General features: G+C 37.9%; 1 protein-coding gene across 1 annotated transcript in view; it reads right to left on the bottom strand.

Annotated features, from left to right (window-relative positions):
• Positions 1 to 14,987, bottom strand: part of Iqcm (IQ motif containing M) — a 433,038-nt gene that overhangs the window by 308,103 nt on the left and 109,948 nt on the right. The window contains exons 5-6 of the mRNA XM_051168995.1: positions 5,668 to 5,752; positions 1,191 to 1,270 (exon numbers count right to left, since the gene is read on the bottom strand). Coding sequence (XP_051024952.1) covers positions 1,191 to 1,270; positions 5,668 to 5,752 — 165 coding nt within the window. The remainder of the gene's footprint in view (positions 1 to 1,190; positions 1,271 to 5,667; positions 5,753 to 14,987) is intronic.

Raw genomic sequence — 14,987 nt, 5'->3', positions numbered from 1 at the left:
ATTTAATGATGTCATTAACCTTTGGAAATTCTGACTAAGTCTAAAGGTGACAGAATTAGTACAACTTAAGTGTGTCACTGTAAAAAGCTGCAGGTCTCAGCTTTGACCTTAGGCGATCTCAACATAGTTATTTGTATTGAAAACTATTACACTCACTAAACTCTACGTCAATATTTCCAAGGATACACTTCTGTATATAGATGCTATACACAAAGCAGAGCACATGTGTGGAAACCAGAAGAAAACCTGCATGAGTCAGTGTTTCCTTCTACCATGTGGGTTCCAGGGACTGACCCCAGGCCATGAGCCTTGGCAGCAGGTGCTTTTTACAGCTGACCCATCTTGCTAGTATAGTCTAGAGTATTCCCATAGACTTACACTGAGACTCATATATTAGTTTGTTACTCTGGGGCTTCAAAGTACCTGATCAAAGTCTCAAAAGAATGCTATTTATGGGGCAACATACAAGTCAAGATTTAACACATTATAATGGTTTGATTAGTTACTGGTTGGGCTGTATGAAAATATACTTCATAGACACAAGGTTTGGAAATGGACTCCTATATGACCCTTAGAGCCTTGTGTAACATTGCAAACAAAGGCAAAATCTGAGTAAGATAATAATCTTACACACAGTGCCTTCAGATCCCAAGGAGGAGTTAGTGTTCCAAACATGAAAATTCCTTCTAAAACCCAAGTTCTATGAACGAGGTTTTTTTTTTCTCTTAATAACATCCTGAAGCTTAGGAAGATGAGTAGCGAGTCACCAAGAAAAGAAACCACAACATAGTCTCCTTAACTAACCTCCTAAGCCTTCAAATAATCTCTAAGTTCCAAACTTTCTGGTTGCATTTAAAGGACTTTAAGTGTAGCTTCTTTTAAAGAAATTTTCTATACTTTGAAAACAACTCAAGAGAATTATAACTGAAAACCCTTTTTAAGTTCTAAGAGTTTGACTTCATAATTTCTTATAACATTCTATATTCACACACATTTTCAAAGGATCCAACTTCTCATGTTGAAAAAAAGTTACAAAAATTAGTTATCAGTAGATATCCCCAAAATCTATTTTGTCTTTTGACACAGTTTTCAAAATGGAATACTAAACAAGTGGCTTTGCTCAATACTAACTCAGTGATTTCCATAATGAAAATCACTACTGCTCCCAGCATCTGCCCAGTGACACTCACCAGGCTCTTTCATAAGTCCCAAAGAAGAGTTCAGTCTCTGTATAGGCAGTCCAATGTGGGAATGGAAGGGTTCCAACATTCTGTTTCCAAAACACAGAGTTACAACTTGCGTCATTCAGTGCCCCATGTTGGTAGTGCAAGCCCCCATGCCTAATATTACAGAATTAAATGCTAGTCTTAGATACTCCTAACTACAGGACTAGATCTATGGCATCCTCAGTGTCCTGCAGAGTAAATATTACTGAAAGAATAATACTAAAGATTCCTGGTTCTGAGTGTAGATAAAAAGTAGGGAATCTTTCTGAGCAGGCCCCATCTAACAAAAATCAGGAAAGTGAGCATCATGTCTATTTTTCATTGTTTCATAAGAGATTTTTATTTAAATCATGTCTTCCCAATATCACTTGTAAAGATTCAAGCATGTCTGTTGGATTTAGAGTCAAGAACCATGTAGACAGTTTAGAAGATGTAATTAACCAAATCCCATCACTCTGATATTTTGCTATTTATTGAAACCCTGGAGTTTCTCATAGTCTAGGCATTATTTAAACCTTCATTATTTCCAACCTGATTTAATTCTCCCAACAAGCATCTGCTACTATATGTATTATTAATGTATTAATTTTATACATGGAGGACCTAAATGCAAAGGTGTTATATAGATCAGATTACCCCAACTAGAAATAGGTGGAGAAATGGTTTGAAGTCAGGCAGTGGGGCTTCAGTAATTATATCCCACTATTTTCTTCTAAATACACATCGTTAGCTGTGTGCAATATTTATATGTGTATAAATGCAAATTAACTTTCTAAGTAGTTTTTACATGTAATATTATATTATGGACATCTTCATTAACATATATGGATGCATGTTGGTATATTGGACCATTACTTAACATGGACTGCATGGATTGATATACTGATGGTTTATCTGTTGTTGTTGTTGTTGTTGTTGTTGTTGTTGTTGTTGTTGTTGTTGAGACAGGGTTTCTCTGTGTAGCCTTGGTTATTCTGGACTTGCTTTGTAGACCAAGCTGGCCTCGAACTCACAGAGATCAACCTGCCTCTGCCTCACCAAGTGCTAAGATTACAGGCGTGCACCACTGTGCCTGGCTGGTTTATCTGTCTTTTAATGGATATTTGGGGTGCTCACACTATTTTGCTATTTGGAAAAAAGGCTCAAAAACCTTTGGACAGTCTCAATTGTACACCTGTTCAGTTACCTGTTTGATATAAATGCTTAGAGATGGGATTGCCGCCTAAGTGTTACAGAGGTTTTAGTACTTAAAATATTTTCCTAGGAAAAAACTTAGAACGTATGGGGGAAGAGACCTGATACCTGATACCAGACATGGTGTAGACACTAAATAACGAGGAAATAAGGTACAAGATCAATTCATCCCATCATTCTGTCATGCATATAAAATATCAACTGGATTTGGTCAAGACTGGAGTAATTCCAATTGAAATTCTAGAATTCATTTATATCCTATCAAAATTGAGGCCAAAAATGCATTTAAAAACAGTTTGTTTTACTTTCTAGTATGTGAACCATTGCTAAGTATTACTTAATCTTCAAATTAGGACAAGTGATATTTTTAAGCAATCTCTACCTAATGAAAAATTGACAATTTTAGCAAAACATTTGAAAACCATTAAGCAAAAACTCGGAGTTGCTTCAACACAGTGGAATGCATACCAGTAATCTGAGCACTTTTAGGTGAGATAACGAAAAAAAAAAGGGGGGGAGGAGATTCCATGAAGCCCTGGAACTGGTCAGAAGACCTAGGCATAGGTTGTCAAATACAACACAGGAAACTCATTGATGACAGAACTAGAAGCTCACTTGCCTAAATTACAAGAGTCAGTTGACAGAAATGCAGTTGTCATGTTTTCAAAAGCACCAAGTATTACTGAAGACAACAGCAAAAACCAGTATACTTTTTAATGATTGGAAACCACACCCATCATTACCATCCTAACACCAAGATTTTTACACGTATAATAATCTTTAATTTAAAATTTGAAAATACAATTTAAAAAACTTCACATTCTTAAGGTTAAATGTGAAAATATGGAAGCATTCATTTCTGTTTGCTCTTTACATGCCAAAAAATAGAAAAATGTAGACAAATTAAAACATTACACATTTTAAAAATTTGGCCATTTTTTTTCTTTCTTAAGTCAATATTTTTATAATCTACCTAAAAATTTTGTGTGTCACCTTAGCTGTAAGCACTTTCCAAGTCACCATGAAAATTTAGGAGAGGATTAAAAATCTTTCCCATAAGCCTCTAAGTGACCTGACAGAAACCCTCCCAGCCTCCAGTGTGAGAACCTGTTAGCAATCCTTTACCTGACTGCCTGGCTGCTGTTCTTCTCTCTCTGCTGCCTACAGCACATCTGCTAAGTTTTCTTCTCTGAATTATATGAAGAGCCAGATTTCAATAAGAAATTCAACCTAATGCCTTTTCCTTTAATCTACTGAAAAGCAGGTTTTCAAAGAACCTGAATTAGCATATCCCAAACACTTACTGTCTGTCCCTCTGCATCCCATCACACTCCAACGTTAATGAAATGAAGCTAACTGCTAAGGGAGGAACAAGTTCCCACCATAAACTAGCTATAAATAAAGACAAGGCTGCCCTGGGGATTGGAGTCCAGGCTTTACGTGCCCTGGGCTGTCATTGGAGCACATGTACCTGCTCTTAATGCCAAAGAGTGCTGATCTTCCTCATTAAACAGGACATGTTTTCATTAAAAATGGGAACCAGGGTATTAGGAGACCTTTATCTTCCACCAGGTGCAGAAGAAACAATTCCCTGAGAAACAGTTGAGCCTACTGAGAAGGACAACGTAACAGAAAATGTTATTCCTGCTCAGATTTATCATTAGCAAGTGCCCATTTGTCCCTAAATCACTGTTAATGTCCTTGGATCACAGGTCTCATATATTAAACTAAGAATGATTTTTAAATGAATCCAGTTAACATTTTCTGGTTATTAAAAGCTCACTGGATAGACTAAACTGTTTAAGTGCATTAGTAAGTATGCTTTCAGCAGCTATGATTTACTTAAGCTAACCTGAGGTTTGAGTTAAATTTGGTAAAGATAGAAAGGAATTTTTATAATTAATCTTTCCATATGGTAATTTCTTTTCCTTGTAGTCTGTATCTTCCCCTAAGATAAATAAAACCAAACTTCTTGTCCTGAAGCTGTACCCACTTTCCACTTGCTCAAATCTGAGATTTGTAATAAATTTAATCAAGGAAAATGATTACACTAGACAAGGGACTTCTGGTGCAAAGCACAATTTGTGACACAGATGTTGGAAGATAAGATATTCTTTAAAGCAAGACAGTATTTCCTTCCATTTCTATTATTTATGCCTTATGTTGATTACTAAAATTTTCTTGATATGTTGTGTTAATGAATTGCTGTAAAATAAGCCACCAAAATCGTGTTTCAACAGAGGAATATGTGCATTGTACAAGTTCTCAAATATATGAGCTCAAGGGCTATCAGCAGTTTTATCTGAAACCTTAGGGCCAGCCCTCACACACCCTTGTGAAGGGTATCTGGAAGGCCTGATAATCCTGCAGGCCGTTTCAGGAGAGTAGCTGATGCATCTCCAGACACTTTGCAGAGCAGAAGCAAAGTTGCAAATCCTTGCATTCCAACCACGTTCTGTAGAATCATTCTCACCTTCTGTTAGGGAAAGGCTAACCTTTAATTATTAGACTTTAAAGGGAAAATCATAACTTATTCTGCTCCATAATTGCTGCAAAGCAGTTATTAAAATTCCAAACTTATGTAATATTATCATAAAATATGGCATTTTTCTCAAGAAAGACACAAATTGGATTTGAGCTTCTGCACTGTAAAACCCAGATGGTTTGCTTAGCTACTCAGACATTCGCCAGTTCAAAAGTTAATTGAACCGAAAACTAAAATTTTGATAATTGATATGCTTTGGGACTGGAGCAGAAAGATAAATTAGCCTCATGCATGGGGTGTTAATAGGCTTGAGAAACCACGGCCATTGGTCAGAGAACGTTGGCAAAGAAAAAGAAAATCTCTCTCTCTCTCTCTCTTCTCTCTTCTCTCTCTCTCTCTCTCTCTCTCTTCTCTCTTCTCTCTCTCTCTCTCTCTCTCTCTCTCTCTCTCTCTCTCTCTCTCTCTCTCTCTCTCTCTCTCTCTCTCTCTCTCTCTCTCCCTCTGTCCATGTGTTTTTGTATGTATGTTGTTTGTGTGTGTGTGGTGCATGTGTTGTGTGTTTGTGTGTTATATGTATGTATGTTGTGTTTGTGTGTTTTGTGTATGTATGTATTTGCATATTGTATATGTGATATGTGGGCATATGTGTATGAGTATATGTATATGTGTGAATTGTGTGTGTGCATTGTGTGTATATGTGTGCATTGTGTGTGTGCATTATGTGTGTGTGTGCATTTTCAAGGTTAAACAACTCCACTTTACCTGGGCTTCTTGAGTTGCTTTTCTTTCTCCATTTTCTTACCCACAAATTCAATATCGGTCATTATTTTACCCAGGTTAACGTTTTCTAGAATTAAAAGAAAATGAACTTTTCAAATGAATTTCAAACTACAGACATTTTAAATGACACAATATTTTTCACACAATTACTAGCCCAAAGTTACTCATAAAACACATTTTAATAGTTTTCCTTACTCCATATTAACCTGATCGTTTGTAATTACAATTCAGAACTAAAAAGTAAACCATAAATGGAGAGCATGTATCAAAAAAGAAGAACTCAGAAGAGTGCCTGAAACAACAGAGCCCATGCCCGAGGGTACAAAGGACTCTGTGTGTATCACCATATTAACTGTATCCGCTTAATTTGCATAGGAGCTTCTGCTATCCTAAAATAAGTTAGCAAGTCATTAGTTAAGGAAAACAAAAACCTCCTCATTTAATAGAGTTAGACAAAAAGTACTAAAGACAAAAGTACTAAGTCAGGTATCTGTCATGTTTCATGTCCTAGCTTGAATATACTAAAAGATACAGAGGCATATGGTACATACATCATATAACTTGTTCTTTAAAAACAATTACAACCTAATTGGACTCTTAATGTCAACACACTGGGATGAATTATGTAATTTAATATGGCACAGATTATTAAATTGGAGGAGAGACTGAAAACAAAATGGTAATATTATTCTTCATAATGTTTCAGGAGTACTGAGTGGCTAAAATTGACCTATGACTTTACCTCGTGTAAGTCTCAAGGTTGTGGCTTTTTGCAGTGTTCTGTGTTTATACCTGAAGCGAAGCAACAGTCACCAGAACTTCCTTGCATGACCCACGAAAGTTCTACAGTGGAAGGTCTCTGTAGTGTCACTTAACTAAAACACTTAGGACGGCTTCTGAGCTGAATAATACAAGCGGTTTTACCCCGACATTTCAGTAAAACACTGAAGAGGCCAGCTGGCAATTACGGCCTGACAAACCGCCAGTGTATCTGATTAGCTCCAACTAACATGGGCAATGGCTTCCTAGCCTCTTCAGACAGTCGTACCTCTGAGCTTGTAACCATCTTTTTGTGTAAAAGCCTGCCTTTAAACCAATGTCATAAAACTTCAGGGTTTCAGGTTTATAACATGAACTATAAAAAAGATTGATTGAAAGAGTTAGAAGAAAGGAGATGAGGGTGCTAGGAATGAAAATGGAAGAGTGGTGAGGACCATCTGGAAATTTACAATAAAATCAGGTAGCAGGTGCATATGACATGAGAACTGCCAATGAAAAATGCCTTGCCCAGGTCTGCGCGAATCACACATTCACTCTCCTGAACTCGGTACCCTGCCCAGCCAATGCCCTGCATTCTGATTTCTTCTAGTCTCCTTCAGGACCTCATTTTGTCTTGAGTACCTTCGGCCATTGGTAATGTTCCCCCACAGACTCTTACTCTCCTTGACTACTTTCTAAGTCTCTATTTCAATGATTTGGTCCAACCACTGTGGCTATATTTATCCCCTAGGTGTGTTTGGCTCAGAGGTTTGTGAATCTTGCATGCATAATTCTTGCCTTCCAGTTGTGAGTAATCAGCTATCTCCATTTCAGTCAGCATGGCCCTCTCAGAGTTAACAGTAGTACTAACCCATCTGGGAAAGCATCACAAATCACCCTCCTTTCAATCTCCTTCTTATACAATCGTTCATTAAGCACTTTACCTTGCCTCCTACAGCCCTTAGCATGGACTGGCTGAAGCCTTGAGAGCATCCTCAGCTGGGTTTCCACCCACAACCATGATATCCTCCATAGCGTCCATAAATATTTCATTTCTAAATGCTGGAATTCTGAATTATCATAGTGTTGTTCCCTAATATAATTTCACAATTAGGGAACAGATTTCATATAATTCTAGATCACTGAAATTTGTTGATTTCTACTTTACAGATCAGTGTGTAGTACATTTTCACAGTATGATGTCTTTTCCTGAAAATAATATATAATTATTAATCATTAAGAACACTATTTTTAGCTATCTAATAAAACGATCTTATTTAGTTTTCAAGCAAATAATATAACCATACTGACATTTGTGTGTGCATATTTATGTATATGTATACATTATTCATTTTAAGACCAATAAAAAGCAGTTTACAATTTCACATTTTACCCACAGCTACTTCATCGTGTAATTCCTAAAAACAAGAACATAGACTATCCCCCCACTCAAAAAAATTTTTATTCCTGTATTTTGGAGATTTGTTTTGTTTGAGTCAGTGTTTCTCTATGTAGCCATGGCTGAGTTGGAACTCAGAGAGATGTGCCTGCCTCCACTCCCATATGCTAGGATTAAAAACACACTCAGCCACACACAGTAACAAGTATTTCCTCAGTGGGTATTGTATGCAGAGTTATCTAATCACTACCTATATTCAAGTCTACTAATCATCCCAAAAAATATATTTTCTAGATGCTTTTTTTCTTGTCTATATCTAATCAAGCATTACATAATCACCTAATCATGCGTTAAGCTGGAGCTACCCTGTCCTAAATGGTACTCAAAAGCACATAGCTACAGTATACTTCCCCTGTAAGCACTGAATACATGCTGGGTTCCTAAGACTCCTTACAAAGACAGCCTGATTCATAGTTTCACGTTAACTACGTGTTTAAATAATTTTTCATGTTATATTAAATATAACATTAAATTTAATTTTACAGTTTTTTACATGGCCACCAGAAACTTTAAATCACATTTGCAACTTACGAGGCCATTCGGCCATGTAGCACTGACCTAGAATGTTTATGCCAACTGGTTTAATCTTTCTGATAGAATATGATGTATTAATTTGTGGGGGAGGTGCATAGATATGTGCAGGCGCATTTGGCCATGTGAGCACATGTGAGGGCCGCAGATAAATAACCGTATGTCTTTCCTCTATAGATCTTTCACTTAATTATCTATGTATGTATGTATGCATGTATGTATGTATATCTATCTATACACCTACCTACATACCTACCTGCCTACCTACCTACGATGAAATCTCTCACTAAACCTGAAGTTTGCCATTGTAGCTATACTGACTGGGCAATGAGCCTCCAGAATCTACTTGTCTCTAAAGGTTGAAAGGTTCCCTAAAGGGCTCAGCTTTTAAGTGGGTGCTGTAGGCCCTAACTGGGTCTTCTACTTGAAGAGTGAGCACTTTACTCACTGAGAAATCTCTCTAGTCCTTGAGAGGACACTGCCAAAGACAATCTGCATTGTAGTTATTTTCATATTATTGGACTGAAATTAAATCATTTTGACAGAAATAGTGCATCATCCAATAAATCATATCAAAGGTGGTGCTAAATTTAACCATTTTATTAGGGTGTAACTGATAAGACTTTTCCTTCTAAAAGTGTTTGTTTGTTTGTTTGTTATAAATCTCTGGCTGATATTCTAACATATAAATAAGTTAATCCAAATGTCTTCTTAAAAGACATTTAAGAATCCACTGGTAACTCTTGCCTAAATCACTCACTAATAAAATAACATGGTGTTGTAATTCTATTAGACCATCATTTATAAGCTTCTCCCATAAAGAGAAATGTCATCCTTTCCTCTCCTCTTGGTTATTGCTATGGATAAACTAATTCCATTTTGCTACTTGTACCACTATCCTTGTCTGTGTTCACAATGCCAACATTGGCAGAGCAGAGCCAAGCCAGCTCCTGGACCATGCTGTACCTTGTCTATGGCCTCTCAATGTTTTGCTTGTTGCCCTAGTACTATTTTATATCCATTTTGTTTTTCCTGGGCCAGACATGGAGTCAGGGATGCACGAAGCAGTGGTCATTACCTCTTCAAATATCCTTTCTCCCATTCTCTAGTCCTTTCCTAGTAGAAGGGTCTGATTTTTATTTCTGCTAAAACTGAATCCATTCTCCAGGGTTCCATCTTCCGTATTCCTTCTCTGCGTCTGTGCTTCAATTTGAATATTTCCTATGAGATACTTTCTAGTTTACTACTTCTCTTTTCAACCGTATCACGCATAAACTCCTACAGGCTCTTTGGCTCTTCATCAGACCTGCTCAGCTACATTGATAGCCCAAAACTCATCCATCTGTCCATACATTTATTTTTATATACATTGAACTGTTATTTCTATCTCTTACCTGATAACATATATCTACAGTCTTTGTGAATCCACTTCTAACCCAGGGAGATAGCACAGTCTCACTCCTGGTGACTTACTTCCTTATGAGATTTAATTTCTTACATTGTAAATTTATATTCTATAAAAATAGAGATTACTTACAACCAACTTTCCCTAAGAATGAGATTTATTTACATATTTCATAGAAAGTTAAATATGTGTGCTGGATGTAAGATGCAATGAAGATATGCCCCTGTAAATATTTCAGTGTTTGCATCTTGCAGGCAGCAGATGGCATTTTCGACTATGGTAACTTTTGTTTCTCACAATAGGGATTTTTAAAGATGCTGATAATAAGAATTCTCATTCAATCCTAGGTAAAGTTTTTTCCAGCAATGAAATCTAGAATTTTATGTCTATCTAAGAGTTAAGGCTAAAATAATACTTTATTCTCTCCTCCTACAAGCAAGTTTGTGTGTGTGTGTGTGTGTGTGTGTGTGTGTGTGTGTGCGCGCGCGCGCGCAAGCGCACGCGCGTGTGTGCACGCATGCATGTGTTTCATTTTGTTTTGTCTTGATTCTGCTTTGGTCTTTTACCAATATCATCATCACCTTGCAGAAGTGAAAGATCAGCTTTGAGAAGCCTCTCATTCAACCAACTGTCCTCCATGGGCCACAGCTATTTTCTCTAACATTGTTCAGTCAAGGTCCAATGAAACTGGGAGCTAAACCAGAATTCAGATGCTGGTCCTGCCTTAAGATGACATCCTGCATTTGTTCTATTTTCTCCACTTGGATTTTCAAACACTTTGTAAAAATGTGCTGTATAAAGAAATGCCTGATATATTTTGTTTTGGTAGTCATTCACATCGCAAGACCCCATGTGTGTAGGATGCAATCTGATCCATATCCTAATGTCCAGCATCCATCAGTCACTTGACCAACTCTCCCTTTATTAACGGAAGCTTTTTAATAGTGTTCACTTGTAATCCTTTACATTGAATTGTTTGCAGATCTCATTATAAAACTTGCTACGTTTGTTAAACATTTACAATAAGAATCAATAAATAAAATATTTAAATTTATTCAATTATATTGTATTAATATTATTTATGTCTGCTAATGACATAGATTGACTGCTTTTATTTTCCCCAATACGCCAGATACCACATATTAGTTACTTCAACCTCCTTCAAAGGGGAAAAGATTTGTGAAGAATAGTTATTCCTTCCACCTACTCCCTAACAAGAACTCCTATTCATACTGAGTTAAATTGAGTCAATGTGTTACTGGGAGTTAGTTTCCTAAAAATCGGCTTGAATGAATTAGGAATAGGATGCCATGAAGGAGGTTGTGTTCCCCACCACAGGTATCACCTTTCAGATGTCATCACAGAGAAGACATTACATGGTAAGGATAAGGGAGCTACAAGAACTTTGAGGCCTCTTCTTATATCAGTTAAATCATATTTTTTCATGTTAAAAAAATGAGACCTTATTTATAGACTACAAAATAGTCTTTCATGTTTCCATCTTTTCAAGACCCAGTACTTAAATTGTATTCCATTTCATATGAAGCAATTATAATAAAATTTAGAACTTAAAAATGCTACAAATTTTATAGACAGATTCATTAGTCAGGAATGACAGATTGTGATTTACTGACATTTCACATTCTAGTGTGTGGGCTGGGTGGATGTCATGTGGTTTTCTACTGTTGGAATTTCTAGCACATGTGTGTGATGCAGAATGCCAATTCCCCACTACGTTGTGAACTGTTTGGTGGTTTCCTGAGGACAGGAACTGTTCTTGCACATCTCCAGTTATTCAGTCCATATGCAAAAGAGTTGCTGAATGACCAGAGTATGAAAGGCTGTCTGATAGGTACAGGCAGTAACCTTGGGTTTTTAACTCCTTCATTCTGGCCAATGAAATTAATCACATATGACTGCGTGGTTCCAATTGAAGTCCCAGGAAACTATTTTCATTGTCTCATGAACACAAGACAAAGGATGAAATATATCCTTCAGCTTGTTAAGAACAAGTATCCCCTACTGAGAAAGCTGCATCTTTACCAGCTATTGTCACAGTCAAAAGCTTAACACAGCTTCCCAGAGGAAAAAAGCACAAGCTGACCTTCCTGGGACCACCCTTTCTCACAGCAAATATGACTACAGTTCAGTCACCCAAATCTGAGCTTCTGCTCACGTGCACTGAGGTCACCTAAAGAAGGAGCCATAGTGTCCAGCCCCAGTAAACAATCCCTGATGTTTGCCATCACTTAGGACAAGAACTTAGCAGATATCTTGTTCTTCAGTAATCATACTTCCATATATCATTATGGTTGTTTCCAGAGAAAGGAACTTTAACATCTGGATTAAAGATGCCCAAATGACCAATAAGCCACAGAAGTGAAAGACAGCAACTCGAGGGAGATTTGGAATTGCCTCCTCAGGAGACATTTATATACCTTCCACAAATGCACACTGGCCCTTTACTACACCTCCTTCCATAAATTAGATTTGCTCATCTCTTACCCAAGTACATTCAGTTGAAGAAAAGTAAATGTACCAAACACCATAACTTCCGATATTGATGATTTCAGAGTTCTCCTCTGAAATTGGTGTCACTGTATGTGTAACATCCAGCCTGATTCATCACCCCAAGGAGTACTGAAGCATGAGAAAACTGATATGAGATTCTCTAAATAAGTTAGAAGCCTGCCTCTAATCCCGTGACATTGTTTTTCTTAGAAATAGGTAAAACAGGCACATTCACATTTAACCAAAGGGACATACAACTTAATATAATCAAGTCATTTTTCCATTCACAGACGAGGTGAGGTAAGTGACCACATAATGTTTGTCTTCCTTTGTCCTGCAGGTAAGATGCTCTTTTTGACTTGCTTCAAGTTTAAATGTTGTTTTCATTTTCTCTGTCTTCTTTGGCCACTCCTGAACTTGCATTCCTTTTGTAGCTCAAGCTGATCTTTGTCAGGACACCATCTGTGTCTACCTCCCTGCTTCCTCCACACTGTAGAAGGGCTATGTCATCTGCAAATGTGCATGGCTGAATAAGAACAGTCCTCACAGGCTCACGTATTTGAATATTTAGTCACTGCGAGCGGCACCATTTGAAAAGATTAGAAGGACTAGGAGGTGTGGCCCTGTGGAAGGCTGTGTGTCACTGGGGTGGGCTTTGAAGTTTCGAAAGCCGATACCAGGCCCAGTCACTCTATCTTGGACTATTGATCAGGATGTAGTTCTCAACTACTTCTCCAGCACCACGACTGGCTGCTGCCATGCTCCCTGCCATGATGATAATGGACTGAGCCTCTGAAACTCTGAAAACTCCTGATTAAATGTTCGTTTTTACAAGAGTTGCCTCAGTCGTGATGTCTCCTCACAGCTATAGGACAGTGACTAAGACAGCCCTTTTCACATTACAGTGAACACTACAGCATGAGTCTCTTACTATTATGTGCCCACTAGGCCCTGTGGTACCAAGCCTTCATTGCAGACTTCTCTCAGATCAATGTTGGAAAACTTATTGCATACAGCAAGCCATGGAGTGTGATGAAGTTAAGTGAGGAACCTTGGCACTGAAGTCGAGAAATAGAATCTGCTGCTTGACCACCAACCTTGGAAGCCATCTGTCCTTTCTGATAAGCAGTTTTCATATAACTATCTGAGCATTGCAAATCAGACAGTGGTGTATGAGATGATTTATAAACCAAGTACTCAGGAACCAGGAGACTATGTGGTTTTATTGATTTTGCTTTCTGATAATTCAGAAAATAAATTTGTCAGACCCTATTCCATCTGGAAGCACTCCTGTATATGGCTGTCATGTCCAGAGCCAAACATGAGTCAGCGAGTGGGAAACCTTGGAGCACTCATCCCTAGGTGGAATGTCTTTATCAAATTCCCCTTTTCACAAATGGATGAAAATAGAAATGATCATACTGAGTAAGTTAACCCAGAAGCAGAAAAAAAAATAAAGATTCTAATATACACCCATAGTTACATTTAAAAAGTCAATGGATGGGATCCCATGGGAATTCTCAAACACCCAGGCTGTTTCAAGACAGCACAAAGTTGCTCTCCACAAACTTACAACAGAGCCTTTTTGTTGAAGACAACACCTACTAGCTGGTACCTACATAGAACCTTTATCCCTATGTGCTAGCTAATGCCTTTATTACAAGAAGGCACTCTGCAGGCTACCAAAAGAGAAATGTAAACACCAACACAGCCACAAACCCTTTGATCTACAATGGTGTTCTACCTGCAAGATAGTCTACTGCAATGCTTACACAAAGCTACAAAGCCTATGGATTAACCAATATTTGATATGACTTAAAGCCCACTATCCAGCACTGCTTGTGTGACCAGGAACTAGAGACTAGATAGCTCAGGGACCTAGAGTAAAACCAAATACTATTGTTAAAAAATTTAAAAAACACATAGCCATAAAATGACTCAACAATTTCTGCTATATTCATAGATCCATGCCTTGCTTAACTATCACCAGAGAAGCTTCCTCCTGAAGCATAGGGGAACAAATGCAGTGACCCACAGCCAGGCATGAGTCAGAGAGTGGGAAACCTTGGAGCGTTCATACCTAGATGGAATGTCTTTATCAAATTCCTCTTTTCACAAATGAATGGACCTAGAAATAATCATACTGAGTAAGTTAACCCAGAAGCAGAAAGACTCACATGGTATATACCCAGTTTTAATTGGACACTAGCACAAGAGGCATGTCCCATGAAAGTTTTAACTTAGCAGGAGATTGGGATAGTTGTGAGGACATTCTATTGGGACTCTAGGTGAAAGAAGTATGGGAGAATGGGGAAATAGAAGGATCCAGAGAGTCTTAGAAACCTACAAGAAGAACATCATGATGCATAGATCTGGGCCCAGGGGTTCTGCTCAAACTACTGCACCAACCAAAGACAATACTTGCAATAAACATCAAGCCCCTACTCAGACCTAGCCAATGAATAGGACATTCTCCACAGTTGAGTGGAGAGCGAGGACTGACTCAGACATGAACTCTGGTGCTCCATTTTTTACCAATTCCATGTGGTGGGGAAGCCTGGTGGTACTCAGAGAAAGAATAAGCAGGCTACCAAGATGAGACTTGACAGCCTATGACCATATAGTGGGGGAGGAGGC

This window comes from Acomys russatus, chromosome 26 (genome assembly GCF_903995435.1).
Source record: "Acomys russatus chromosome 26, mAcoRus1.1, whole genome shotgun sequence".
NCBI lineage: Eukaryota > Metazoa > Chordata > Mammalia > Rodentia > Muridae > Acomys > Acomys russatus.
Note: the sequence above shows the minus strand (reverse complement) of the source record. Positions and strands in the feature narration are given on the sequence as shown.